This window comes from Candoia aspera, chromosome 8 (genome assembly GCF_035149785.1).
Source record: "Candoia aspera isolate rCanAsp1 chromosome 8, rCanAsp1.hap2, whole genome shotgun sequence".
Classification (NCBI taxonomy): Eukaryota; Metazoa; Chordata; class Lepidosauria; order Squamata; family Boidae; genus Candoia; species Candoia aspera.
The window spans coordinates 59,034,606-59,061,141 of NC_086160.1; the positions used below are offsets into that span (position 1 = coordinate 59,034,606).

Sequence of the window (26,536 nt, forward strand, 5' to 3'; positions counted from 1 at the left end):
TCACCAGGCCCGGGGGTTCCAGGGAACCAGAGAAAAGTCTAGATGGCTCCACTACTGAGGTGGATATACGCTTTCTCTGCCTGGGGTTTGTATGTTCTGTTTTTAATAATATTTAATCTTTAATACTGCTTTTTATATTTTTATAATTATTGTTTTAAATATGTGTCATTTTTATTGGATTATTATACACCGCCCAGAGTCACTTTTCGTGAGATGGGCAGCCATATAAATTTGATAAATAAATTTCTCATCATTGGCTATGCCACCAGTGCCCTAATGTGTATACAGGTAGTTAATGGCATGGGTGAGATTTGAATGGGGATCTACCTGCCACCTACTCTGTCACTGAATTATTGGAAGATGTCCTGTGAATTTGCGTCTACCCTGAACTGCTAAGTAATACCGGCAGACCAATTTTTAATTCACTTACACCAATTAATAGAAATACAGTCTAAACGAAGTAACTTCCTCTGAGATATGCTTCTCTTTTTTGATGGATCAAGTTATAAATGCAGACTGACAGCGGACTATTCCTTTCTCTTGTGCTTTTTCTGTCTTTTATGAATTCTCTGCCCACAGCAATGGTATAACACATTTGATTATGTTATTCTGGCAATACCTATTGGGAACAATCCATAACAGTGCTGTGTTCCTTTGCTTCAGCATCTAGACAGGGCATATTTTTTGGTGTTTTCTGCCCTCTGTTTTTGAATGTTCAATAGTTTATCTCAGTGTAAGTCTAACACTAAATCTTGGGTGTTAATACCAGTAAGCTTGACATTTCAGTACACTAATCTGTCTGTTATCAATGAACTTGAGATACAGAAAATAAAATGAAAATTTTGATGAGCCACAGAACCTCTCTTTATGTTACAGTAAATTGGCTGCTACAATACGTTTTTCACAAGTATTCATATTTGAATTACTGTAAAATTATGTTGAATGTGTTGCTTTTTTCCCTGGAGATAAAAGTGTATTGAGAACATTGTCATCAACTATACTGAGGATGTAAAGCAGCATTTTTAATTTTTATCTTTTTGAGAAAAATAAATTGAGGCAATGGCTCGGGTGAATGCTTCAATTTTTAAGCCAATTAAAATGACTTTCTTCTGATGCAACGGAAGCTGTTCCCAGAGGCTCATCAGCATTGTTGCATGACAGTTTTCTCAAATTAAAGAATTTTTTCCATGCAAACATGCTATTCTGTCTTCAGATCTTGCACTTTTTTTCCTTTCGTAGTTGGCCATGTATATCTTACATAAACACAGTTACATAAGGAACTTGTAATAACCCAGTGTCACTTCTGCTTTTGATTCTAAAACCCACTTCATTTTGGACTTATCCATATTCCCTGAAAGTATCTTCAAAGATCCATTTTCCTTTCCACCTTATTTTGGAATAATTTAGATTATTTTTTACTGCTAAGCCGAATGACTACTGTTACTTATAGTGGTTAATATTTTGTCAAGATGAACACAAGTGCTCATTCAGCTCAAAACTGCTTACTATATATACTTGTATACAGTATAAGCCCATCCACAGATAATCCAACTCTTGAATTTTTAATCAAAATAGCATGAAAAATGAGCTACCCGTGAATAAGATGACCCTAGAAATTTTTGTATGTTTTAATTTTCACAATTAGCCTATCTGTGGGTGGCACATTTTTCATGGTATTTTGGTTAAAAGTTCAAGGGTGAGATTATTCATGGATGGGCACTTTTAAAAAAGTATTACCATATATACTCATAGATAAGTCCATCCACGGCTAAGCTGAACCCAATTTTTTGGGTATATTTTGGCGCCTAAAATTCTCAGCGTATCTACAAGTATCCATGGTATTTTGACCTCCCAAGCATTCTAAAACAGTGCTTTTGTATTATTGTATGGATCCTAAAGAAACTGAATTTGTAGAGTCCTAGTCAGCAAATTAATTTATGGGAAGATTGCTTTGAGGAAAGGATTGAAAAAGCTGTCCTGACAGGGTTCTGCCAGTATCTCCTGACAAGGCAGGGACAAGTTCACAGTAAATACTGCAAGTTCCTCTTGGATGTTGGGTTTCAAGTGGTTTTACTTAGCAGATAAATAGATATAGTCTGTTTTGTCACACATAAGTACACCACTAGCTGTGGAGATGAATGGGCCTGCTTGGTTCTCAATGGCTCCCGGTGAGTTTGGTATGACAAATAAAAGAACAAAGATGAGTTCTAAAAGAATTGGAGCACCTAGGGGGAGACTGTTTTTTGGTCCAGAGTTTCCAACCTCCTGACAGATTATTTCTCAAAAGGGAAATAACTTTCAATGAATGAAACCTGTTTAACTTTTTTCTTTTTTTAAAATGAGCTCATGAGTTCCCTTTTTTACTTCAGATGACCTTTAATTGGATAGTGTTCTGGTTTTATTAATGGCTTTCAGAACATGAGAAAGACCAGTGGTGCTGCAAAAGATGTGTAAGTTCTGGAGAGAGGTTTAAATGGGGGAAAAATGATAGGACTACTGTGAAAGGTAAATAGTAATCTTGGTTCATTAGTGATTACTGAGAAGGTCTTCCTAAAAAGGATAAAATATTTATCTCCTGGTGGAATTTTCAGTAGGTAAGGTCCTAAGATTAATTTTATTTTGATGCTAATTTCCTTATTAATATTTATAACTTCTCGAGTATAATATTCAGTTCCGTTAACAGTATACTTTTACTGGTAGTTCTATTCCTTTTGTCAAAAATTCCCTACCTAATGAGTCTGTCTACCTTTCTGTCTAAAAGGCAGATATATATCAAGCAATGCTAACAAGCTTCTAATACAAAAATGTATGTTTGTGTTTGCGTGAATTCTCAGGGTGGTTTAGAAATGTACTATTATTATACAAATGTTTAAGGCAGAAATCTGAATGTCATGCTGATATATTAATATTCTGTTTGTGGGTTTCTGTCAGGTAGGGCAATTGATACATATTCCAAGGGCAATGTTTTGTACCATGAATCATTCATAACCTAAATCTGAACATATTACGCCTTAAATAATTTGATTGATTGCCAAAGTATGCTTCAATCTCGTAGCTACATAGCATACTTTTTACCATATTTAGCTGATTTCAGTCTTTTAGAACTTAAGTACCTTAGTTTTGTCCATATAGCATAAGTCTACCTCCTTTATTGAAGCCCAGGATATATTTCAGCCTTGAGTTAACTAAAATTTTTGTTGCGGTTTTATAAATTAGTACTGTCAGTTGAAAACCTTTCTTACATTATGAGGTAGAAAGCATGTTTTAAACAGTAACCAGCCAAGCATTGGACACTGGTCACTAAAATTCTTTCTACATCCAAAGCTCTCTCATTAACTTAATACAACCTGCCATGAGACCCCTATTTTACATTATTAAAAAGCAATGGTAGTTTAGCCATTTAGCAAAAGGTTCAGTTGAGTTAAGGCTATATGGAATCATATTTGGTTAATAATCATACGATTTTGCATGTATTTAAATGTATTTCAAAGTATTCTTTGAACAAGAAGTATTCTCAATTAGCTACATTTCATGACTGCTGTAGATCCTTCTTTCCTTCCTTCCTTCCTTGTAATTTTATTAAGGATTACAGTTACAACAGTAAAAACTAATACAAATGAAAAAAGAATAAAAGGAATAAGTAAAAGGTGCAGAAAAGAAGAAAAAAGAGAAAAAATAGAGAAATAGAAAAGAAAGAAAAAATAAGAATATAGTAAAGAAAAAGAAAATAAATATATAAAGTGACTTCCCCCTTCATCACAACAAGTATGAACAATTTTAATAACTTATCACCTTCTCTTAAAATACAACAAATGATCTCTTCTTCCCATATCCCATCTCTTTATGTAGAAACAAATCCATAAGGCATCATCATTTTAGTCCTGGTGCCGGCAAAAGACCATTAAGGGTTACCAGAGATAACAACATATCTATTTTAACCTTGATCAAATAAAACAACTTTATATCCCTTCCTTTTACTTCTAACAACCTTGCTCTTCAGTCCCTTCAAATAACATAATCGAACTTGATTTCTTTTCATTTTTTCTTTGTCCTTTCTCACAAAATTCTTCAAAACTTTAACAAGCCTCTTGTAAATCCAATATAGGAAAATTATCCACATCACTCTCTTGGTTTGTTATTTGTATATCCCTATTTATTTATTAAGACATCAACCAGTTTATTTTGTATGTCCAGTGTAACATCTTTTTTCCATGTCATTCTTGTAGTCTGTCATTTTTAAATCCACTTTCAAATCAGTCTTGATCTTGTCAGGTAGGACTTGTTCCTCTTCCATAACATCTTTTAAACACAGTCTATCTATAGAGGCAGACACTATTACAATTAACTTCAGATCCACTGTTCAAAGATATCCTTCAATATGTCCAATGTTAAAATATTTTGCTTCATTCTATAACTGTAAGTTGAGTCTGAGTGCTCTTTAATTATAATCTTTAATTCCTTCTAGTTTCCTCTAATTTTTAAAGTCTTATCTGACTATGTTTTTTAAAATTCAAAACAAAAGCATTTTTCCATGGGAAGGATTCTTTATAATTAATTCCAAAATCTTATTTCAAATTTATCTGGACCCTTAGTCCACTTGTAACTTTCTAAAATTTCTAAATTTTTAAAGTTATTGAACTTGTAGTTAAGATTTCTTTTGCTAAGGATTGAAAGAAACTCACCCAGTGCTGTAAAACTTGTCGATCCAATAGCTGAACCCTAATAGCAGAAAAGCTATTAACAAGCAATTTCCAAAATTGATTAGAAAAGGAAGTATGCAAACTTAGTGTCCTTTCAAAGGTGCCGACTGCTGTTTGAGCAAGATGGCTATTCTGTTGTCTTCCAGAGCTCTAAACGCGCCAGAGACCACTGTTTTGTGGTCTCCTCGTGAGGAGCAAGTGCCTGGAGCACTTTTGGGAATCTCAGGTTCTCTCTTTGTCTGGAGGGGAATTATCAAAGAGCCGGTCTACTTGCCAGCTCTCCATTCCACCACAGTCATCAGCTCTGCTTTTCACAAAGCCATCTTCAGTCTGCCATTTCTTCCCTGGACTGTCCCTCCCTCCTTCCTTCCTTCCTTCCTTCCTTCCTTCCTTCCTTCCTTCCTTCCTTCCTTCCTTCCTTCCTTCCTTCCTTCCTTCCTTCCTTCCCTCCTTCCTTCCTTCCTTCCTTCCAAAAAGAACTAACAACAACATTTGCATGCAGCTCAATTTTTCAGCTTTACAGTGACTGACAACAATCTAAAAACAATAAAATGTCCACAGTAATTAATTCAGCCCAATTCAATTTCATTAATCAAAACCAACAGACACAATGTAGAATACCAAATAATCAACAGGCCAAGAAAATCTGATTCCAGATGGTGCACATTCATCCCTAAAGGAGCTCCAGAATAGAACAGTCTTCACTACCTTCTGGAAGGTCAGTACTGAAGGGGCCAACGTGGCTTCTACAGGAAGGCTGTTCCAGAGTATAGTCTCATGACTGAAAAACACTTTTTGCTGGCTTCATCTCCCTCATGAAATTTGGGTACGACAAGCAGCTTCTGTGAGGATCTCCTCAGATGGATCAACTTTAGTTGGAAAAGGCAGTCCTGAAAATGCTTGGGGGCCAAGCCATATAGACTTCATTGGTCAAACTAGCACTTTGAATGCATATGGAAACCCATTGGTAACTAATGCATGGCCTGCAAGATACATGTAACTATAGCAACTAGCTCCAGTCAGTATGCGCTGTTGTGTTTTGGACCAACTGTAGTTTTTGAGCATTCTTCAAAGGCAGCCAGATATAGAGCACGTTGCAGAAGTCTAACCACATGGTAAGGACATGAGTTGCTGTAGCCATATTCTCTCTCTCTAGGTCAAAGATCCTTTTGTCCACAGCCTCCACCTGCCCATCCAGGAGTAGCAATGATTCTAGGAGGTCTCCTGAGTTGCAGACTTGCTTCCTCTAAGGTGGTATTGCCCCTCAAATGATAATACTGATAGAGAACCAACATGATAAATATTAACTCTGTTTACTTTACCCTGTTTTGTCCCAGCCAGACCTCAACACCCTCTAGACACTGGAAAAGATTTTTCATCTCCAGCTGGGCCAAAAGTGGCAATATAAAGCTGGGTGTTATCAGCATATTGATGGTAGCATACCATAAATGCCAGGTGATACCTCTCAGTCACTTTGTATAAATGTTAAGCAGCAGTGATGAGAGGACCAACCCTTTTGATACCCATAAGAGAGGGGCCATTAGACTGACATCTTCCCCCACTGCCATTGGAACTGCCTTCTGAGGTTGGAGTGGAACTATTTTGCCTCCAATCCCCAACCCTCTTAGGAAGATACTCTAGTTAATGGTATTGAAAGCTGCAAGAAGTCTAAAAGGGCCAAGTCCACTTGGTGTCTTAGGGTACAGTAGCCACATCAAGGTCACATCGCTCACTAGATTGGCCAATACCATCCTCATACCATGCCCAGGCCTGAATCCTGACTTTCTGCATCACCCCTTCCTGAAGTGATGTGCATGCCCCCCCCCCCACCTACCCAAGCCCATATAAGAGCCAGGAAGGGCAAACTTGTAAGTGTCCAGGATCATACCAAACAGTATACTCAACTTCCTTGGAATCCACAGGCTAGTAATATCCCAAGTAACCCAGCTAGACAATCAGGAGAAGTCAAGACTTAGGTGAATGTGAACAATTTTGTTGGTAAAATGCTGAGCAAAATGGGTACAGTTGCCAAGCAGGAGCAACTCCTAAACATTCCTCCAAGAAGGAATTCATTACACTAAATAAGGCAGCTAGCTGACAGCCTGCTGACACTATGTGACAATAAGGAGGAGTCACATTGGCATTTCATCTCCATTATTGTCATCGTGTAGACTTAAACTTGAACTTGTATTTATACTCAGGTTCATTATTGGCTTTCTGCCACTAACTCTCCAAGTATAATTTCTGGTGCTTCATCTACTGGAGCTTTTTGATAAACCAGTTTGTGCTCCAGGATTGGCACACAGGAAGAGATGGTTCAGGAGAAATGTCGAGAACCTGGGTCACCATCTGTTGCTAGAAAGTGCTTGTCAGATTGCTGAGCATCAACCCCAGTGCTCTCTAGAAATCCTCTGGATCCATGAGATGCCTGGGCTGGACACCCATGTTTTCTTCTCAACATTCTGACAGCTGTGTCTGTCTGTCTCTTTCTATCCCGTTCATCCACCCATCCATCCTATCAGAATTTTTATCATAGCAAGCCTTCCTAACTCATGTGATATGACTCTCAGTTTGCAACCTAAGGTGAGACCAAAGAGAAGAGCAGCTTTGGGGCACCCAGCAGATGCAGAGGAACATATGATTGAGTGGGGCTGTTTTGGTGGCTTTTTTTGGACTTGACATTTGCTTGTTCAGTTGTATTACAAGTGATACAAGCAATAATAACTGGAATTTTACTCCATAAATGTTAATATATTTTTAAAAAATCACTTGACAATGGAAGGAAACTCAGAAGCAGGTCATTCTGTGGAGCTTTTCTTTTGGTTTTGTGGCTTTTATTCTGCCTTTTCTGTTTTGTGTTTCTTGTTCTGGATTCGTACAGTAATCTTTCAGAGTTAGATCTCCCTGCAAACCCTAGTGCCTGTCATGTGTTTGGATGTTAATCCTCTATTTGTTTTTCTGTTTTGCAGGGTGTTCCAGGTCCTGGCCAATATGACATAAAAAGCCATTTTGAGAAGGCGGGTAGAATTACAGAAAGTGAAGCTCGCCGTGCTCCTTTTCTTTCTCTTTCTCAGGTAAAAAGTACTGTACAGTACTTCTTTTCTATTTGCAATGTTTTCTTTTTTATAACATTGTTGTTGGCATCTTTGAGAAATTTGAAGGACAGTTTTATGGGCTTTTGTTTCTGGAGGAAAATGTGCAGTGGTTTATTTGCCATACTTCTATACAAATGCATTAAATAGAACATAATGGCAGCAGGCAGACTATTTACACAGAAGTTCCTATAAATTCTAATTATGCATTACGTTATTTATCAGGTCCATAATTAGATGTACATTAGATATACATCAGTCCCAAAACACAATTGCAGCCAAAGATCAGTTATATTCCATGTAAAAATTTTAGTTTCTCTCTCTCTCTCTCTCTCTCGTTCTTTTCTGCCTATGAATTGAGATAAATGTGGCCTTTCAAAATCTAGCAAACATTCCTGAGCGTTGAGGACCATCAATCTGTTAATGGTTCTGCTCTTATAGTAATATTATACAAAACTACAGTATGCTTTCCAGTGTGTTCTAGCAGCTTCTGCATGCATGGCACTGCACAGAGAATGGATATGTCCATTCAAAATTTATTTATTTATTTATTAAATTTATGTCACCGCCCATCTCCCCCAGTGGGGGACCCTGGGCTGTTTACAATAAAATGACACTAAAAACATATCGACCTAATTTACCATTAAAATATAAATAGAAAACGAATATAAAATCCAAGTGGAGATGGAACACAATCACTACGGGGTGCCATGGCACCAGCCATCCCTGGGTGCAGCTGTCGCTATCTCCCTCACAAGCAAAGCGGAAGAACCAGGTCTTCAGTTTCTTCCGGAAGTCCAAGAGCAAGGAGACCCGTCTCAACTCCGGGGGCAAGGTATTCCAAAGGGTGGGCGCCACTGCGAAGAAGGCTTGCCTCCTGGACCCTGCTAGATGAAATTCCTTTGCTGATGGGGTCCGTAGCATGCCCTCCCTGCCTGACTGGGTGGGGCGGGTCGATGTTATGGGGATGAGATGTTCCCTCAGGTACCCTGGTCCCATGCCATGTAGGGCTTTAAAGGTAATAACCAACACCTTGAATTGGACCTGGAAGCAAACTGGTACCCAATGCAGCTCATGTAACAGTGGTGTCACATGGGCTGATTTTACAGCACTGGTAACTGTTCGCGCAGCCGCATTCTGAACAAGCTGAAGCTTCCGAATACTCTTCAAGGGTAGCCCCATGTAGAACGCATTGCAATAATCTATATGGGAGATGACAAGGGCATGAGTGACTGTTCAGAGGGCATCTTGGTCCAGGAATGGGTATAGCTGGTGCACCACCCAAAGATGTGCAAAGGCCCTCCTGGCTGCGACTGCCACCTGCTCTTTGAGCAGGAGTCGTGAGTCCAGGAGGACCCCCAGGTTCCGCACTGGTTCCAAGTGGGGAAGTGCCACCCCATCCAGAACCAAAGAAGACAACTTCCTGGAACCCAAGGGGCCATCAATCCACAGCCACTCTGTCTTACCAGGGTTCAGTTGAAGCCTGTTGTTCCAAACGATTGCCAAACGATTGATAATTGTTGTTCCAAATGATGCCAAATGATTGATAATTAAATATAAATAATGGGCAGATAACAGAGGAACAACAACCCAAACATCCTATTTCATTACAAATTCAATGGCAGAAAAAAACCCAGTTCTGAAATAGCAGTGTAAGGCTCTCAAGCATTACTCAGCTTAACTATATAGATTCCTCTTCAGGGTGTTGTGTTCTTTTGGATTCAGGTACACAAGGATTGGAGCAATTTGTTGCTTGTTCTGGGCAAATAAACTGCTTCCAAATTTGGCTTATGTACTAAATGGAGTGGGTTATAAAATATATTTGTTCAATACTTTTTTACTGAACACTGCATGGTCTACAAATGCAATTTTTGAGCAGCTACTAATGAGTAAACTACATGCCTCCAAGGTTTTTCTTGTCTGTGGTTTACAATCAAGCCAGGATAAACAGACAGTGAGCCCTGGATATGAAATGGCATAATGAGATGGATATAGTTCTTAAAAGTGTTAGGCCCTGGAGCTTGAGCGTGAAGCAGTCTGCAGTCAACCAAACATCTCACCAGTTTAGAACTGCCTTAACTTTGCAGACCCTTCTCTCATGCCTGATTTAATATGATTTAATCTGCTTTGCCGCAAAGTAGATTTAATAAGTCTCTTTGTGCATCTGGCCTTGTAGCTTAGGAGTGGCTGAAACAGCAATATCCGTAGGCTCTTGCTGCTTCCATCAGAATGATAAAAATGGAAGTGGCTTTGCAAGATTGAACTGCAAGCTCTGTCCAAGCTCTCTGGTGTGTGTGCAGTGTCACAATGCACACAGAAAAGAGGAGTGGCTTGTATCACAATGCTGCAGTGCTGCTTCTGTCACTATGGTCCTCCCTAGGCACTGCTGGTTGAAATGGTTGGTCATGCCCTACAGAATGTTACTTGAATCTATGTAGTAAATATACTTTATAGCGCCTCTGGAAGCAAACTTTCCTGGCTACTCAGATGAATTGTTGCTCAACATTATCTGCAAATAGGTAGCCTGCTGCAATCTACAGGTAGTCCTTGCTAACAACCATAATTGCGGCTATCAACTCCGTTGTTAAGTGACATGGTCATTAAGCGAGACACCACATGACTGCAACGGACTTACAATCTCACTTCTGCCATAGTTGTTAAGTGAATCAGCCATGGTCGTGAAGCAAGACATTATGTGACTATGAGTTGCAATTTTACTGCCGGCTTCTCCATTGTCTCTGCTTTGCTTATACCAAAATAGATTTCTCTTTGCTTCAGTAATTATATAAGTGATTTGCCTGTTATTTATATTTTTATATTCTCTTGCATTTTCTTAGAGGTTTGCACCTGTGAAATCTTCTAGTCCAGCTCCTGGCACATATGATGAAACACGCTCTGCTCTTGAACGTTTGAGAAGACCATGTAGATCAAAAAGCATCCCATTTGGCCATACCTCAGTTCGATTCACTGAAGATTCCAGATTACAAAGAACACCAGGTACATCAATATATTTCCATCCTCTAATCTGCCCAGAAGAGGAGCCCTGTAGGGTTGGCTGGACCTCTTGTGTCTTTCCTCCTCTCAGCTATCCCTTCAGTCTGTTGCCCATACCTGGAGTTCATAGGTCTTGTAAAGTGGTTTTGGTTTCTGAACTGTTTCTGTTGGTTCATCACCTTCTTGCTTCTACAGAATAGCAGACTTCCTTGTCTGGATGCCTCTAATTTGCTTTGTCACTGATAAAATATCAGGTATCCAAATTTTCTTTTAAAAGGAATATGTATAAAATCCATGTTGCTCAGTATAAAGAATGATAAATAATCTGTGAAGTTTGCAGTTGTTCTAGAACTGTACTACTGAAAGATAGATTTTTCCTAATTATACACACACATACATACATATATAATATATATACCAGATCTAATAAAGTAAATCTTGTCAGTTGTAGATGCGTAGCCTAGTCTTGTGCTTTCTGGATAGAAAAAGATGATGAATATCAAATTAGTAGCTCAGTGTTAACAGCAACAAGAACAACAATAATAATGTGTTCAATATAATTGTAGACAGTGAAGATCTCATACATCTTCAGTAATCAGAACTTCCAAATGTAGGTTGGCTTCCATTACAGAATTACTCTCAAAAGATAAAGAAGTGACAAAGTAGTTGTACAGCTTAATTAATCAATTTTTATTCATGCTGACATTAGGAAGGGATCAGAATAGGGAACCTAGTGCTTTACAGATTCTATTTATTTTATAATGCTACTTGCATATAAGGAATATCTTGTGCAGTTGACTGATTTGATAATCATAAGTCTGACTTCAGCATTTTTTGCATTGGCTTTTGAGCATTATTTATTTAATCATTATCTCATTAAATAATAGCTCTGACACTTACGCAGTAATGAAATGTTCAAGGAGCACACAGCACACAGAGAGTCTTGGTTAACCTACAAAAGCTTTATTAATTGCAATTACTTAAGCATTTTACACACACACACGCACTCTCTCATACTTGTTTTACTACAAAACTGGTCAAGTAATCCGCAGGGATTGGAGAAGATAGGAGCACTCAGCAGATGTTGATGGCAGTGTCTCACAAGTGGAGGTCTTTTATACAGCTTTCCCTTTTATCTTTTGCCAGCTGGCTTCCATCATACATCACCTTACTGTCCTTTCATTGACCATTAGGCTGCTAGTTCAAACATGACTTCCTGAACAGCAGTTAACTTTTTTGTCATCTAGTCCTTTTCTGATTTCAAAGTTGATTTTCGTATCTCTTTAGCTTGCTTGTTACTACTTCTCAAGGTCAGATTTTGGTCATTAACCTCCATCTGCTTCTCTCAACATTTTAGTTCTTGTAACACATGGTGAAACTGATGCAACCACTGGGTGCAGTTCCCCTTTGGGAAATTAAAAGCAAAACTGGAAGTTATATTCTTTGCTATAGGAATCTGCCTGCTTCAGCTGTGTTCTCTTTTTTATGTGTGTAAAACAATACTATAAAACTCTTTAATGCTCTCTTTCAATCAAAGAAAACTATATTCTGAATATCTCCTAGTGGGGGAAATTGAGAATATGTAACACTCTACCCTACAAGATGAGTACCACTATTAATTTTAAATTTTCCACCATGGCAAAGGAAGAACCATCTGAACAATTCAATGTGGATGAGTACATTGGTCAATGAAATATATAAAATATCCAAGAAAAAAAATCTGGTTGTACATGTTAGGTAAAGGTAAAGGTTTCCCTTGACGTAAAGTCCAGTCGTGTCCGACTCTAGGGGGCGGTGCTCATCTCCGTTTCTAAGCCTTGGAGCTGGCGTTGTCATAGACACTTCCGGGTCATGTGGCCAGCATGACGACTCGGAACGCCGTTACCTTCCCGCCGAAGCGGTACCTATTGATCTACTCACATTTGCATGTTTTCAAACTGCTAGGTGAGCAGGAGCTGGGACGAGCAACGGGAGCTCACCCCGCCGCGCGGTTTCGAACCGCCGACCTTCCGATCGGCAGCTCAGCGGTTTAACCCGCAGCGCCACCGCGTCCCATCTGGTTGTACATGTTAGTAAAGTGAAAAGCGTTCTAGGAAAAAGGAGCTAATCTTTAACAACATTCATTCCTTCTTAAACTTTCACTCTAGTATCTGGTGATTCTGTATATGTGGAACTCAGAACTAGGAACACCATAAAATGATGGGGAAGGAGGGTCAGCTAATAAATTGTGTATTTCTTAGATAAGCAGACCTTGCAAAAGTGACAAAAGTTACTAAAGAAGATACTGCAGAGATATTCCAAATATTGGAAGTTTAATTTTGCTTGTAAATCTACATCATTAACAGTATACACATTAATTAAGATGTTTGAAATAAGAATATTCATGATTTTAAATAAAAGATGATGTTATCTCAGGTTTTCTGCTTAAAATATTTGTCAAACATAAAATATAAACAATTAAGTAAATATTAGATTAGGAATAGTAGAAATGGAGAACTTAAGTGAAGCCACTTCAGCTTTCTGAAATGGAAAGATTGGCTGCCTCTGATAATTGTGCAATTTGAGTAGACTTGCTAAGAAATTACCTTATGAGCCTTGGTGTTGTGATTTGCTGCTTTGCTATATTAAATTAATTTGGAATCCTTTCATACAGTTTTTGCCAGTGTTAACCTGCAACAGTGTGGAATTATATACTGTATATGGAATAGTATGGAATTATATATATAGTATGGAATATACCCAGAGAATGGTTTAAAGTTAATTTTAAGACACCCGAAGATGTAGGCCCCCAAAGAAATTTGATTGCACACTTCAAAGGCTCTAAGTTTGTCCATTAATTGTTACATTAAAGGCTTGACTTAAACAAGACATGCAAAGGCATCTTTGAGCATTTGCTCGTACTATTTTATTTATATTTACTGTGGAACCCATGTGTTAATATAATTGTGTATAAGTAATTTAATAGCATTTTGCTTTTTGTGATTTTTCAAAGCTGATCCAAAGATGAAAAAGTGAAATCAGTCGCAGTACCGCTTTGTAGAATTGTCCATTGTTTTAGATGTATCATGGACAGGCAATTAAACAGCCTAATCTCATATTTTTGGAGCTAAATCCCATGGAATAGAGTAAGACTTGCTTTTAAATGATGGTGTATAGGCTTTTGGCCCTAGCATTTTAAAAGTAAATAACTTATGATTAGCCAAATGTGAAAATATTCTAGGCTATTTGAAGATATGTGACTGTATTTTACATACTTACGGCAACTGCCAATGACACATCTTCATACTCTTTCATCTCTGACAAGGTCACCCTTGTTGACAGTCTGAAAGAGCTGTTTATCCTTGTGTTGCAGATCATGCTAGTTATCCTAAGATCTTAGAGGTCATCAGCACTATAATATGACAGTCACTAAGACAAATAGTATCTATTAATGGTATTCTCAAGAGTGCTGTCTTTTTTTTTTTGAAAAAAACAAAGCACTGAGTGAGGCTTGTATAAGTAATCAACTACTGAATAGACTAGCTGCAGATATTTGGGAAATATCTATGCTCTGAATAAGCATTGGTTCCATTGATTTGGAGGGATTCCACATTCTATCAGATTCTATTTTTTGAACTATGTTTTCTTTGTGGAAATGTTTGTCTGCAAGCAAATGTAAATGAAATTTATCATTAAAGGATACAATGACCTTCCTTCAGCTACTTACCTTGAAAACAGCTTCTGATATACTGCCCCTTTTACAGGGTTTTTTCCTGTTGCTACTCTCCTTGTTCTGTGTCCTGAAGTACATATCTTTGCTTCTGTCCTCTAACCCACAAGAGGTCTACCATTTATCTTTAACATAAGCCTTTTCTTTTTTGCTGTACACAACATTTATTGTAACTTTGGAGAAACTTAAATAAGGAATTTCCTGCCTGATGGAGTTGTGTATTACTGGTCCCAAGTAGTTACAGAGTTTCTGCATCAGTATTTTTATATTTTGATTTATAGTTTTCATCTGTTGAAGTCAAGATGGTGTTCAAGGACTCTGCAGATGGCTTCCCAAGTATGCATTATCAGATCCAAATCTGTTAAGCTTCAGCTATTTTGTAACATTATATGCCTTTCCTGCCTTTTCCTGCCATAGTAGTAAAGCATAAGATGAGAAAGTACTTTAATCCATTCTTTTTTCAGTTAACATTATGCCTGGAATTAATATTTTGATTGGCTTTTTATGTCATTGATTCCCCCTTCTAATACTGAAATTAATATAAAGTTCTTTATTTATAGGGTTCTGTGGTTCAGAGCAATCTATGCAGAATAGCCTCCTAATCCATATTCAACTGAACATTGATTTGAAATAGGTGGTGCGTCAATTCAATTCAATTTATTATGGTTGTAGACCAGTACAAGCAGAGAACTCAGTGTATATATATCTACCTTAATAGATAATAAATGAAATAAAATTTAAGACAAAGTTAAAATACATTTATAAAACAACCTAATTAACATCTATGAGTGAGGTCCAGGGTGCAGTCTACATTTAAATATAAAATAGACACTAAAATGATATAAGTATAATAACATCTAAAATTACAAAGAAGTGATAATATCTAAAATTTAAATGAATTGTACTTACATAGAATGTGCTTGACTACTGGAAAATTGGCCCATCAGGGACTGGTGGACCTTCTGTGCTGCTGCACAAAATCCTCTTCCAGTTTCCCAGCTCTGGTCAATGAATCCTGCCTAGCTGTTTTGCCACAATCTCCTCCTGCAACCTTGCCAGTTCTCCCATTGTTGCCCGGGTGGTCTTGATCGGAACCAGCCTACCTCATTGATCACAAGGACTTATTATTGTAAATAGTTGTATTAATAAAAAGTGGTTTTGATAATAACCTTGTCTGGCCACCTCATAGTCTGAACAGGATGTCAGCTGCCCAGAATCACATTTGTGAGATGGGCAGCCATTTAAATAGATTCAAACAAACAAACAAACACCTAAGGCTGCAGATCATTTCTCAGCTCCCAAGACTTTATTCCTATTCACAGTTAGCTATTCTTTACTCTACTTGGAATAAGCTTAATTGACTGAAATTATAGAGATCAGAAATGATGGTAAATATGTATGTATATCATTTTATTTTGCATAGAATTCCCATTTAAATGAAGCTGCTTCATTCAACTAAAATTTCATTGTGCTTACAGGTCCTGCATTTTATAATATCCTCAATTACAGTATCGCAACACCTAATCTTAATACAGTTCTCACAGAGAGAAAAAAGAAAGGAGCATTTGGCTCTTCAGCTCCTCGACTGTTATATTTAGTTAAGAGGGAAGCTTTTACTACACCTGGACCAGCTGATTATCAGGTAATTTTTGTGTCAACCCATCTGTCGTTGCTCTAAATGATAGCAAGCTAACTCTCTTCATGGAGAATTGGTAGATCAACTGCTACTTAACTATGATAGCCACATGAAAGTCCTACATTTAAAATCTTTGTATACCTGAATGCCAGATACATTTGCCTTCTTAGTTTTATAATTCCTTTTTTAAATAAATTTTATTAAAAGTTTTTCAAAAAACATAAAAACTAACTCAAACTAACACAGAGTAAAAAGAAAAAAGAAAGAAAAGCAAAAATGCAGAAAAAGCAAATAAAAAAGAAATAGAAACTTAGTTTTATAACTTCTAATAAGAATTATGGAGTTTAGGCCATTGATGTGGTCCAATATGGGCTTTGTTCATGTTCCTCTATAAAGAATCAGCTGCATCTTATATGGAGTAATAAATAGGTCTTCTGAGAGTCCTGCATAAGCAGATATGCAAATTTATTGTTTTGCTCACTTTGCCTTCATTTAGGAATTAGTATATCTTACTCTCCAGCTAATTGTTTTCAGTTACCTCCTTCTTTCTCCCCCTTCCACTTCCCCTCTCTCCCCATCACAGATGTTTAAAGGCCTGTGTGAATGTACTTGCAGTTAATCCCCACTGAATTCAACGTAACTTATCTTGAGGTTTTTGAGCAGCTTTTACAATGAATGCTTAGTACTTGTTTATAGATATACTGTATATGAAAAGCTAAATAAATAATTGTGTGATACTTTAAAAGTAAGCAAAACTATTGTCCATAAAACTATATGTTGCAGTGAACCTATTCTATAAAGCACCACAACCCATTTTACTCTTCCTTTCTATTTTTTTTTCCTATTTGACAAAGATACTTTGTTACTGGACAGTATATATATAAATTAATTAATTTGTGCATGCATAGAAGGCAGTATCTAGTAATATGAAAATTCCTAGCATTTTAACCCTTGATAGTCATACCCGCCCCCAAAAGTGTGTATGTGGGTGGAATAGTTCGTCTTCCTCAAGTGATGTCCATTAATTAGCATAGAAACTCTAACCGCCCAGGGTCCCTTTTGGGAGATGGGTGGTGATAAATTTGATTAATAAAATAAATAAATAAATCTTTCACACACACAAGTCCCATATTATCAAACATATTAAGGATGACTACCAAGGTGTCCATTAACATTCCCTGACAGCTTAATTTAACAGAATTATAATCATGTGGAAGAAGAAATGAATACATATAACTGAATATATTAGTTGTAAGGAGAATTTTCTTCAGCATATTTCAGATGCAAATATTTTTCTTAGATCCTAATCAAGGATCAAGGATCAATTAGATCCTAATCAAGCTGAAGGGCTAATATTATATTATAGATGAATTTAGAGATGGGTCTCTTGATAGCAGAAATGAGAAGAGGGTAGGAAGTACTATGAAGATAGGAGCAAAAGATGTAAAATATTGTTAGCCAGTCCTTAAAAATTACCCAAAGCAGATTAAAAGTTTCATTTATAGCAACATGCTTAAGTAAAAGTTTCCAGCATTTCTGCATTCCTATTTTTGGCATGCTTTTTTTAAAATACATTTTTTATTTTACTCTGGTTAAATGCCTTGAGTTATTTATAAAAATAATAAAGGCGGGATAAAAATTAATTAAATAATTAAATAAGAATAAAATATTATATATACAGCCTTTACATTGCCTTATGCTAGGGTACTGCTGAATATTAAGCATTTAAAGTTTTATATAGAAATCCTTCCTTTCATTCAGCCAAATGTAACTTGAATTAGAAGTAACTTGTATTCCTTGGTAGGGGTAAATGGATGGGTGGATCGTTGTGGGGGTACACATATCCTGAAGATGGGAGAGGACATAACTGATTTCTTTGCCGATCTTCCTATATACAATGCGCTAATACTATGGCACAACAGTATACATAGTTGTTTTATTGATGGCATTAATCTGTACTGGGATTTTCTAGATTTTACTGAACAGTACAATATTTGTACAAATGACTTTATAATAAAATCTACCAATTATTTGATAAACAATAAATGGTACACTGGATTATAAGGGCACATCTGGACTTCAAATAAACTGTCATGTATTCAAATTTCAGGTCAAAGAAATTGTAGAAGAATCACATAAGAAGAAAAAGGAATTATCTGTTTTTGTATCAGCAACTGAGAGAATTCCAGTAACACACTCAGTAAGCTTATTCAGACTGATTTTCTTTCCTTAATAGTGCAGGGAATAAAAAAATATGGAGTAATAGCTAAGCCTGAAAGTCATATACTTCAAAAGTATAAGGGGACTGGGGAGACTTTGCAATGGCTCCCTTACTACAGTTAACATCATCCTCTCCCGTTTTGTGTGTTTTTAATAGTTTTTATAGTTTTAATGATTGCTTTATATGTATTTATTGTTTTTTCTTAGTTGAGTATTGTATACCGCCGAGAGTCACTTTCTTGTGAGATGGGCAGTTATACAAATATGATCAATAATAAAAAAAGTATGACCCCATTGAAGTCAATAGTTATGTGAAACAGAGTTTTTGCAAGTACTTAATATAGAATGGAGATAAAATGCTATTGAAATGTGAGCATATTTGAAATATATCAGTAGCCTATAAGCTGAATGTATTTTTATGAACCTAGTAAACACTGAGTAGTTAAATTATTATGACACACACATCTAGCATATTTCTTCAGCTAAGAGCTGAGGTGTTAATTAGATAAACATCTGCCTTCCCTATGGTATATAATTGGGAGACAGGTGTTTAATTGAGGCTATTTAAGAAATGTGTTAATTACACTTTGCATCTTAGTCCTCATCCTAACTTGGATTGAAAGGCAGCAATTTATCTCTTGTGTATTTATTCAAACATGGAATTATACAATGTAACATTGGCAACTGATTATCTGTGGAACAATTATCAAATAATTGAAGAGCAAAAAGTAATGATGTTAGTGGCCACCTGGATCCATGGAGATAGCGTTCTAGGACTGATAACATTACATTCTTTATTGAGTAAGCTAGCATGTCAAAACTTGATAATCCCCATTCCGATAAATTTGTCAGCTTTTCATGTGAAAATTTTGCTCTCTGTGTGTCTTGCTAGTTTTAAGGATGCATATTTGAAAAGCCAGCCATAGAACAGAAATTTTTAGACAAATCTGATAATTCAGCTTGGGTCCTTTTATTAAGTTGGTCTTGCTAATGAGCAATAAGCCTCTGCTAAAGCAGGACTACCTTTTATAACAGGTAGCACACCATTCCAAAGGTTTTCTTTTAGGAGTGCAGAATTTCAGACCGTCCCATGGCCTCTGCATCCTGCCATCAGACTGCATTTTTAAAAAAAGTTGTAGACTAGTATTTCTACTTTTTATCCCACTCCTTTTAACTCCATTTCTTTATCATGGAACACAACCGGTCTTTTAACTTTCAAAGCACATATTAAAAGTTTCTTTCTTTTTGCTTCTTAATATCGGATTAATATTAATCACAAAGTTAAATATGATTTAATCCATGTGTGGCTTTTCAAAAAGTTTTCCTTCAAATATTACGTTTTGTTTGTTGGAAGCCTATGGGAAAAAAAACAAATTCTTAAGCTATGTATATAGCAGAAAAAACATCAAGATTTATTTAAAATTATATCATGAATGTCTTACATAGTACTACAACTTTATATCTGATGAATGGATATTATACTTTATTCTTGTAGGATTTTTTTCAGATAATAAGCTAAAAGGAAAAGAAGGTAAGAGTAAGAAGGAAGAGATTTATAATGAAAACTAGATCAGCACTAGTTTTCGTTTTTCTATTTCCTTTTATTTCTTTTATTTCATTATTTACAGCTTTCAATAGAATACTCTAAGACGCTTATATGTTAAAACAATATATACTAGGTACTATAATACAGCATACATTAAAACAATATGATATATGTATTGTAAACTTAATAATATGTTCACAGACTGTTTTCAGGTACCTGATTAAAAATTAAAGACTAAAGCATATCACAGTGAAAATCAGTAGATTCAGTATTTTTTTCTTATTCAACAAAGAACATAAACATTTATATCCCATTTCTTTGTGCTTACACTTCATTCAAGTCATATTGTTGAAAAATAATACCATTGCATTTACCTTAATGAACAATATATGTTAGTATCTGGCCTCATACGATAAGTTACAATTTATGATCTTTTAATTGACTAAAATGAATATAGATAAAATGGTGCATATAATAACATGCCAAAAAAAAGTAATATGTTGCATCTGACCTCTTATAGTTGCTTAATTAAAAATATAATTTAAAGATTAATTTAAAAAAAAAACAATGCACAAAAACCATTAAAAACCCTGAATGCACTGGAAATATAAGCAAGCTGTATGTGCTGTTCCAAAATTAATTATAGAAAATTGCTATATAAAATTCTTAAGATGGCAGAATAGAGTGCAAGTCCAGGAGTAATTATAAAGGCAGGAAATTTATTTATCTCTAATTCTGATGTATGGTTACATTATTAACATTCATAGTACAGTGTTTAAAACACCCTGTTTGATAAGAGAAGCGGTGTTCTTGGAAATGATGTCAGGGAAATGGGGGAAGAACCATGCTGAGCCGATGTCTTCAACTCTAGTTCCCTTATTGTTCTTACCATACAGACAAAATCATGCCAGACTAAACCTATCCTAACTAACCTAAGGGGAAATACTCCAGGGACCCTAGGGCAGGGCTGCTCTAACTTTCTTTGTCTGTTTGCCAAGGCTCTCAAGGCTGTGAGAGCATTTATCTCCTTGGAATGCACTCCCTCCTTCCTCTGGCCTGAAATCCGTTACAAATGGCTAGGGGACGGGCAGCCTTTTTTCCTGTGATCCTCTAAAGAACAGAGCTTTAATACTGCTGTTCATAGCAGGAAAGATCCTGGGACTCCTCTGCCCCTACAAGAGTACCTTATTAATAAAGGCAAGGTAAGGAACAGGAGTGTTGTGGCCAACTCCTTTAGTTTTACAATTAGCTTATGTCCATGTCCTAATTGGAATTGTATACTTTGTCTATCATCAGTGTGTACTTAATTTTGACATGAGTCAACAACAACTTGATGGCACATAATCAGTCTGTATGGCAAGAGGTACTTTTTATTGGTTCTTTCACTTTTCCTAGTGCAAACAAAATGATGATTTTCTTTAGTTGGTAAATTAATGAAATTCTGTTCCTTCCTCAGGGTTCCAAAATGTCATGTCTTGCATATTTATCTGAATTGATTGCTCTAAACATTTATAAAATATTTCTGTAATAAATCTGAATAGTGGAGCAGGGTGATTGAGGATTGGATTGACTTCTGGATATGAGAGCAAACAAAATTTTAAATATGCCTAGAGGATTATTGTTTTACCTGCAATATTTTTCCCCTTTTGTTTCCCGAATAAGAGGTTATATTCAGCTTGCTGAATGGTGTACACAAGGCATCCATTCACAATTCTCATGGACTGAGCACCTGTTCACACAGTTGGACATGAGGAAATAATTCATATTGAGCATATGGGAATGGAACAGTATATGCACATTTTAAAATCTTGTTTAATTTTTCTTTCCAAACACATCCTACAGTACAGGAAGTCTCCACATTACCTATCTACACTCCACTGCACAACCCAAAACTAGCATCACCTTTTCTTACTAAGCATGATAGCAAGGTAACTTGTTGATAATAACTTATTAAATAACATTTAGATACTCTTTAGTGAGAGTAATATGAATGGTTTGTATGTTATACCTTCCCACTCTTGGTGGATGTGGAGATTGTATGAAAAATTATGTTGTGGCTTCCAGTACTCAGCCTAATGAAATATTTCTAGATAGTTAGAATTCATTGTTAAAAGTTTTCTAGATAATTTCCATGAAAACCATAGCTTTGATAATCCATGGAATGTGGATTCATCAACTTTAGAAGTTTACAGGTTTGTTGAATGTGGACAAGAACAAGATTTTCTTCATTTTTTTCTCCTGATGGCTAAAATTAGTGTCAATCAATTAATCAAAATTTATTTACAGTCCAAGACCAAACATGCTAAAATTAGTATTTTTTGAAATTATATCCTTAACAGAATCTCTGTTATTGTTTACTTGATGTGTAATGATAACCAATGGTAAAAAATGTAGCCTTTTGGTCTTTTGCAATAGCTTACTATGGTGCTGGAGGAAAATTCTGAGAGTGCCTTGGACTGCAAGAAGATCAAACCAGTCCATCCTCCAGGAAATAAAGCCAGACTGCTCACTTGAGGGAATGATATTAAAGGCAAAACTGAAATACTTTGGCCACATAATGAGAAGACAGGACACCCTGGAGAAGATGCTGATGCTAGGGAGAGTGGAGGGCAAAAGGAAGAGGGGCCGACCAAGGGCAAGGTGGATGGATGATATTCTAGAGGTGATGGACTCATCCCTGGGGGAGCTGGGGGTGTTGACGACCGACAGGAAGCTCTGGCGTGGGCTGGTCCATGAAGTCACGAAGAGTTGGAAGCGACTAAACGAATAAACAACAACAAACTATGTTAACTACTCCAGTAACAAAACTTGATTGTAAATCCAACTACATTTTGTAGTGGTACTTAACAGAACAATGTATGTAAAATTAGTTGTTGTGGATAAAACAACCTAATAATTGTCACTCAAATATTGGTTTGTAATCCTTTACAACATATATTTTACTGTAAATTAATATCAAATTAATGAAAGTGAAGACTGATTTTTTCAGATAAAACATAAGTTGCAAATTTCCTCTGAGGATTTTGTACCTCAGTGCATCAAGAAAATTTTCTTTACCATCTAGAATTCTGCGTTCCCCTTCATCCTGGTAGCCATCTGGGGCATCATGGCTGTAGTCCAAAAGGAAACTTACAGTACATGAGGGTGCTTTTGAGTTCCTTCCTTACAAAAATTGAAAAGCAAGACTTCCGAATCTTCATGATGGTGAAAGAGGGCAAATGTGACAGCAAGGGAAAAATATCTATAAAAGATAAAGGCAAAATGATGAACTGGGGAGAAATGCTACATGATCACATGAGGTGCTGCTGTTGGATCTGTGTACTTCAGAAAAAGTAGCTGAGAAAACAATCTTCCATGCTGCACTTCTTGGCTTCCTTTTATCAGGTATGATTTTCACGCAGAAAGAATCAAACATAAGAACAAAGTTACTGTCTGTGGAATTTTCGTATGTCAGAATGAAACAGAGAATGTTGATCTAAAGCAAGCCTTTGCTGAAGCAATGGCACTGAATCTCTCTCTCAAAAGACTGTTGAAAATCTTCAGTTCAAATTTATTAAGATAGTGAGTTAATTTATTCTTTGTTTTATTATTTGAAGTAGTTCATTATTGAACTGGAAAAGCTTTTAGAATAATAGGTGTGGTTATTGTTTGCCTTTTTCATGTACTGTTGATTTCATGTGGGTAAAAAGGCAGGATAAAAATATAATAATAAAGGCAAATACACATATAAAGAACAGTGTAAGCAGTTGTTACACTGAAACTACACTTATTGATAGATGAAGTGTTCAGTAAGATTAATGTGTCTCATAACCTTCCTGGACATCTTCTGAAGTTTTACAAAATAATGAATGAAAGCATACGTTTTTATATTATAATAAGTTAAATGGTTTTGGGCTGACTTTTAATTGTCACATTTAAGCAGCTTGGGCTTTATCTGTAACCACATTAATTATTCATTCTGTCTGTTTGAGTAAACCAGTCAACATATTTTTTTCACTCACTTTTATATTCCAGTCGCATCCATTTAACACCCATTCACTCTTGACCTAACCCTTCTGTTTTACCACACCTACTTTTTAAGTTATCCTTTCCCACTTCATACAATGTATTCTGACATACCTAACTCTCACTTTTATATAACAGTGGGCAGAAGCATAATCCTGTACCTGACCATTTTAAACACAACTAACTGGGTCTTCGATAAATTAATTTTCAGATCCTAATTATAAATATTTTAATACTGTCTCAAGCAGCTTCTTCCATACCCTCGTTCATTATGTTTACCTTCCTTTCTTTCGGTTGTGATTAGAAAATTAATCTATCTTTTAATGCTCTTTTATACAGGATTCATATTTCTTTTCTTGCAATCATTCTATTTTACTCTATTTCACTTCTTTCCTTTTCTTCCATATCATTTTTAACCCCCAAAATCCATGCTTAGTGCTACCAAATAATGCTCTGTCCTATATTCAGAATTTCTCATCATTCATGAATCCTTCACTAATCCTCTCAGCCTTTCATCATAAAAAATAATATTGATCATGCTTTTCAATTCATTCTTTTTCCACGTACATGGTCTATGCTTAAATTATATATTTGAAACAGACCTCTTTCTAAGCAGATACTCAACAATCACAATATTGATTAATTTTTACATCTTCCAATAAAGTTTTCTGTATTGTCTCATCTCATTACTGTCCATTCATGTTGACTAGCATAATACATTTTCTTCTGGATTGCATTAATTTAGAATGTCCCCAAACTATCTTCATTCTACCATTTTCTCTGTTCATTGGAGTGTAACATACAATTGTAACCAAACAATGGATTCCCTGTTTCATATAGAACCAGAACAACCTAGATAGTGTAATTTATACTTTTAGACAGAATTTTATTCCATTCATTCATAATTAAACATACATACATACATACTGTATGTATTCATCAACTCCATCTAACAAGAATAGACCATCTTCATTTAGATTTCTTATACCCTTTCTCTCTCCCTTAGTTCCACAATCACACAGTTTAGCTCTTTTCTCTCCCCGCCCCATTTCATTCACTAATTCAAGCTCTGACCTATTTACTCACCTGACATTCCAAGTTAAAAGATTTCATATGCCATTGTCATCACCAGGTGGGCCCATAGGTATTGACTTCCAGCACCAATCATATCTTTGGTCAATTAAGGCTTTCATGTGACAATTTTAGAAAGATAGAGAAGGTGAATTGCCAGCCTCAGTCACATCCATGTTACAAGCAGCATTCCTAATAGTAAGGACAATGCCAGTCAGTTCTGGCACATTTTGGCCAGTCTGTCACAAGCATAACCAAAGGCCATTTTTATTCCAAGCATGCTCATGCTATTCTATACAAGCTAGGATTTCTAATTTAGAGACTACCTTGCAAGCCAACATACTGTTGCCTTCATCCCATCAATTAGCAGATCACACAGCATACTGACACACTCAAGGTAATTCATCTATTCAGTGTGTAATAATGATTAAAGGAATGGTTAACAAATATAATAAAAAAAAAACCAGGAACAACTTTAGCAGCAGAGTTCAACTGAAGAACACTATTAGGAAAAGAAGTGCCTTCTAAGAACTAGAAATTGTTCATAACTTTCATAAAGAAGACAATAAAAATTATGTTTGGGAAATTGAAAATTTGGAAGAATAGGCAATGGAAAATACAAAACTCATATGGAATCAGATTATTCTATCTAGACCAGTTCTATCGACTTTCAAGTGCTGAAGAGTCTTCCAGGCCTCTTAATATGTGAGATCCTTTTGCTTTAATTCCACAGCTCTGCCACTTTGCTATGAATCTGCCCTTTCTTAAACATAATTGTATGCTGCTGACATAGGTAGGCAGTTTTGGCCATCCATCCATCCATCCATCCATAAACAAACAAACAAACAAACAAATTTATTTCAGCTGATCAGTTACAAGTTAATCAATCCCTGTATGGTTTGAGAAAATTCTAATTGTAATAGATGTTGTAAAAAAAACAGTCTATGTGTTGCTTCCTCATTTGCTGTACTAATGAAGGAAAATCTCTGTATCTCTATCTCTGTGCTAGTTCTGGTTATTTTTCAAATTTCAAAGACATTACTGTAATGATTGCCTATCCTGATATACTCAGACTCACAAGCAGGTACTGAATGATATCTGATTTATTTAAAAGAATAGTATGCAAATACAGAGAAAGCTGAGAATGAATAAAAGCGCGCCAAATACAAACTAAAAACCCTCGGCTCGAAATGTAATCCCTCCCCTCGCCCAACTGCAGCAACCACCCCCCTCCCAGGGGCTGGTAACCATTTTCCACTGATCCTGGGAAAGCAACCTTGAACACATGAGATAACCCAAACACATTCCAACCCAGCAGCCAACAGATAACGACTCCCCGAAGCGGAATCCTCCTCCCTCCCGAGATCACACACGTATCAGGGAAATGACATGCGAAACGTTACGATGTACCAGGAACATTGAAACGGTGAACATGACAATTACATAGGATAAGCTCTTTTATTAACTTTATTTTAAAAGCATCATGTGAAACTCTGTGGAATTATCACTCTTGGAATATTCTTGATACCTTCAAAATCTGTCAGGTTTTGCTCTTTCACTTAA

General features: G+C 36.3%; 1 protein-coding gene across 1 annotated transcript in view; it reads left to right on the forward strand.

Moving 5' to 3' along the window:
• STPG2 (sperm tail PG-rich repeat containing 2) overlaps positions 1 to 26,536 on the forward strand; it is a 243,558-nt gene that overhangs the window by 38,351 nt on the left and 178,671 nt on the right. The window contains exons 7-10 of the mRNA XM_063310735.1: positions 7,670 to 7,774; positions 10,630 to 10,789; positions 15,974 to 16,137; positions 18,242 to 18,331. Coding sequence (XP_063166805.1) covers positions 7,670 to 7,774; positions 10,630 to 10,789; positions 15,974 to 16,137; positions 18,242 to 18,331 — 519 coding nt within the window. The remainder of the gene's footprint in view (positions 1 to 7,669; positions 7,775 to 10,629; positions 10,790 to 15,973; positions 16,138 to 18,241; positions 18,332 to 26,536) is intronic.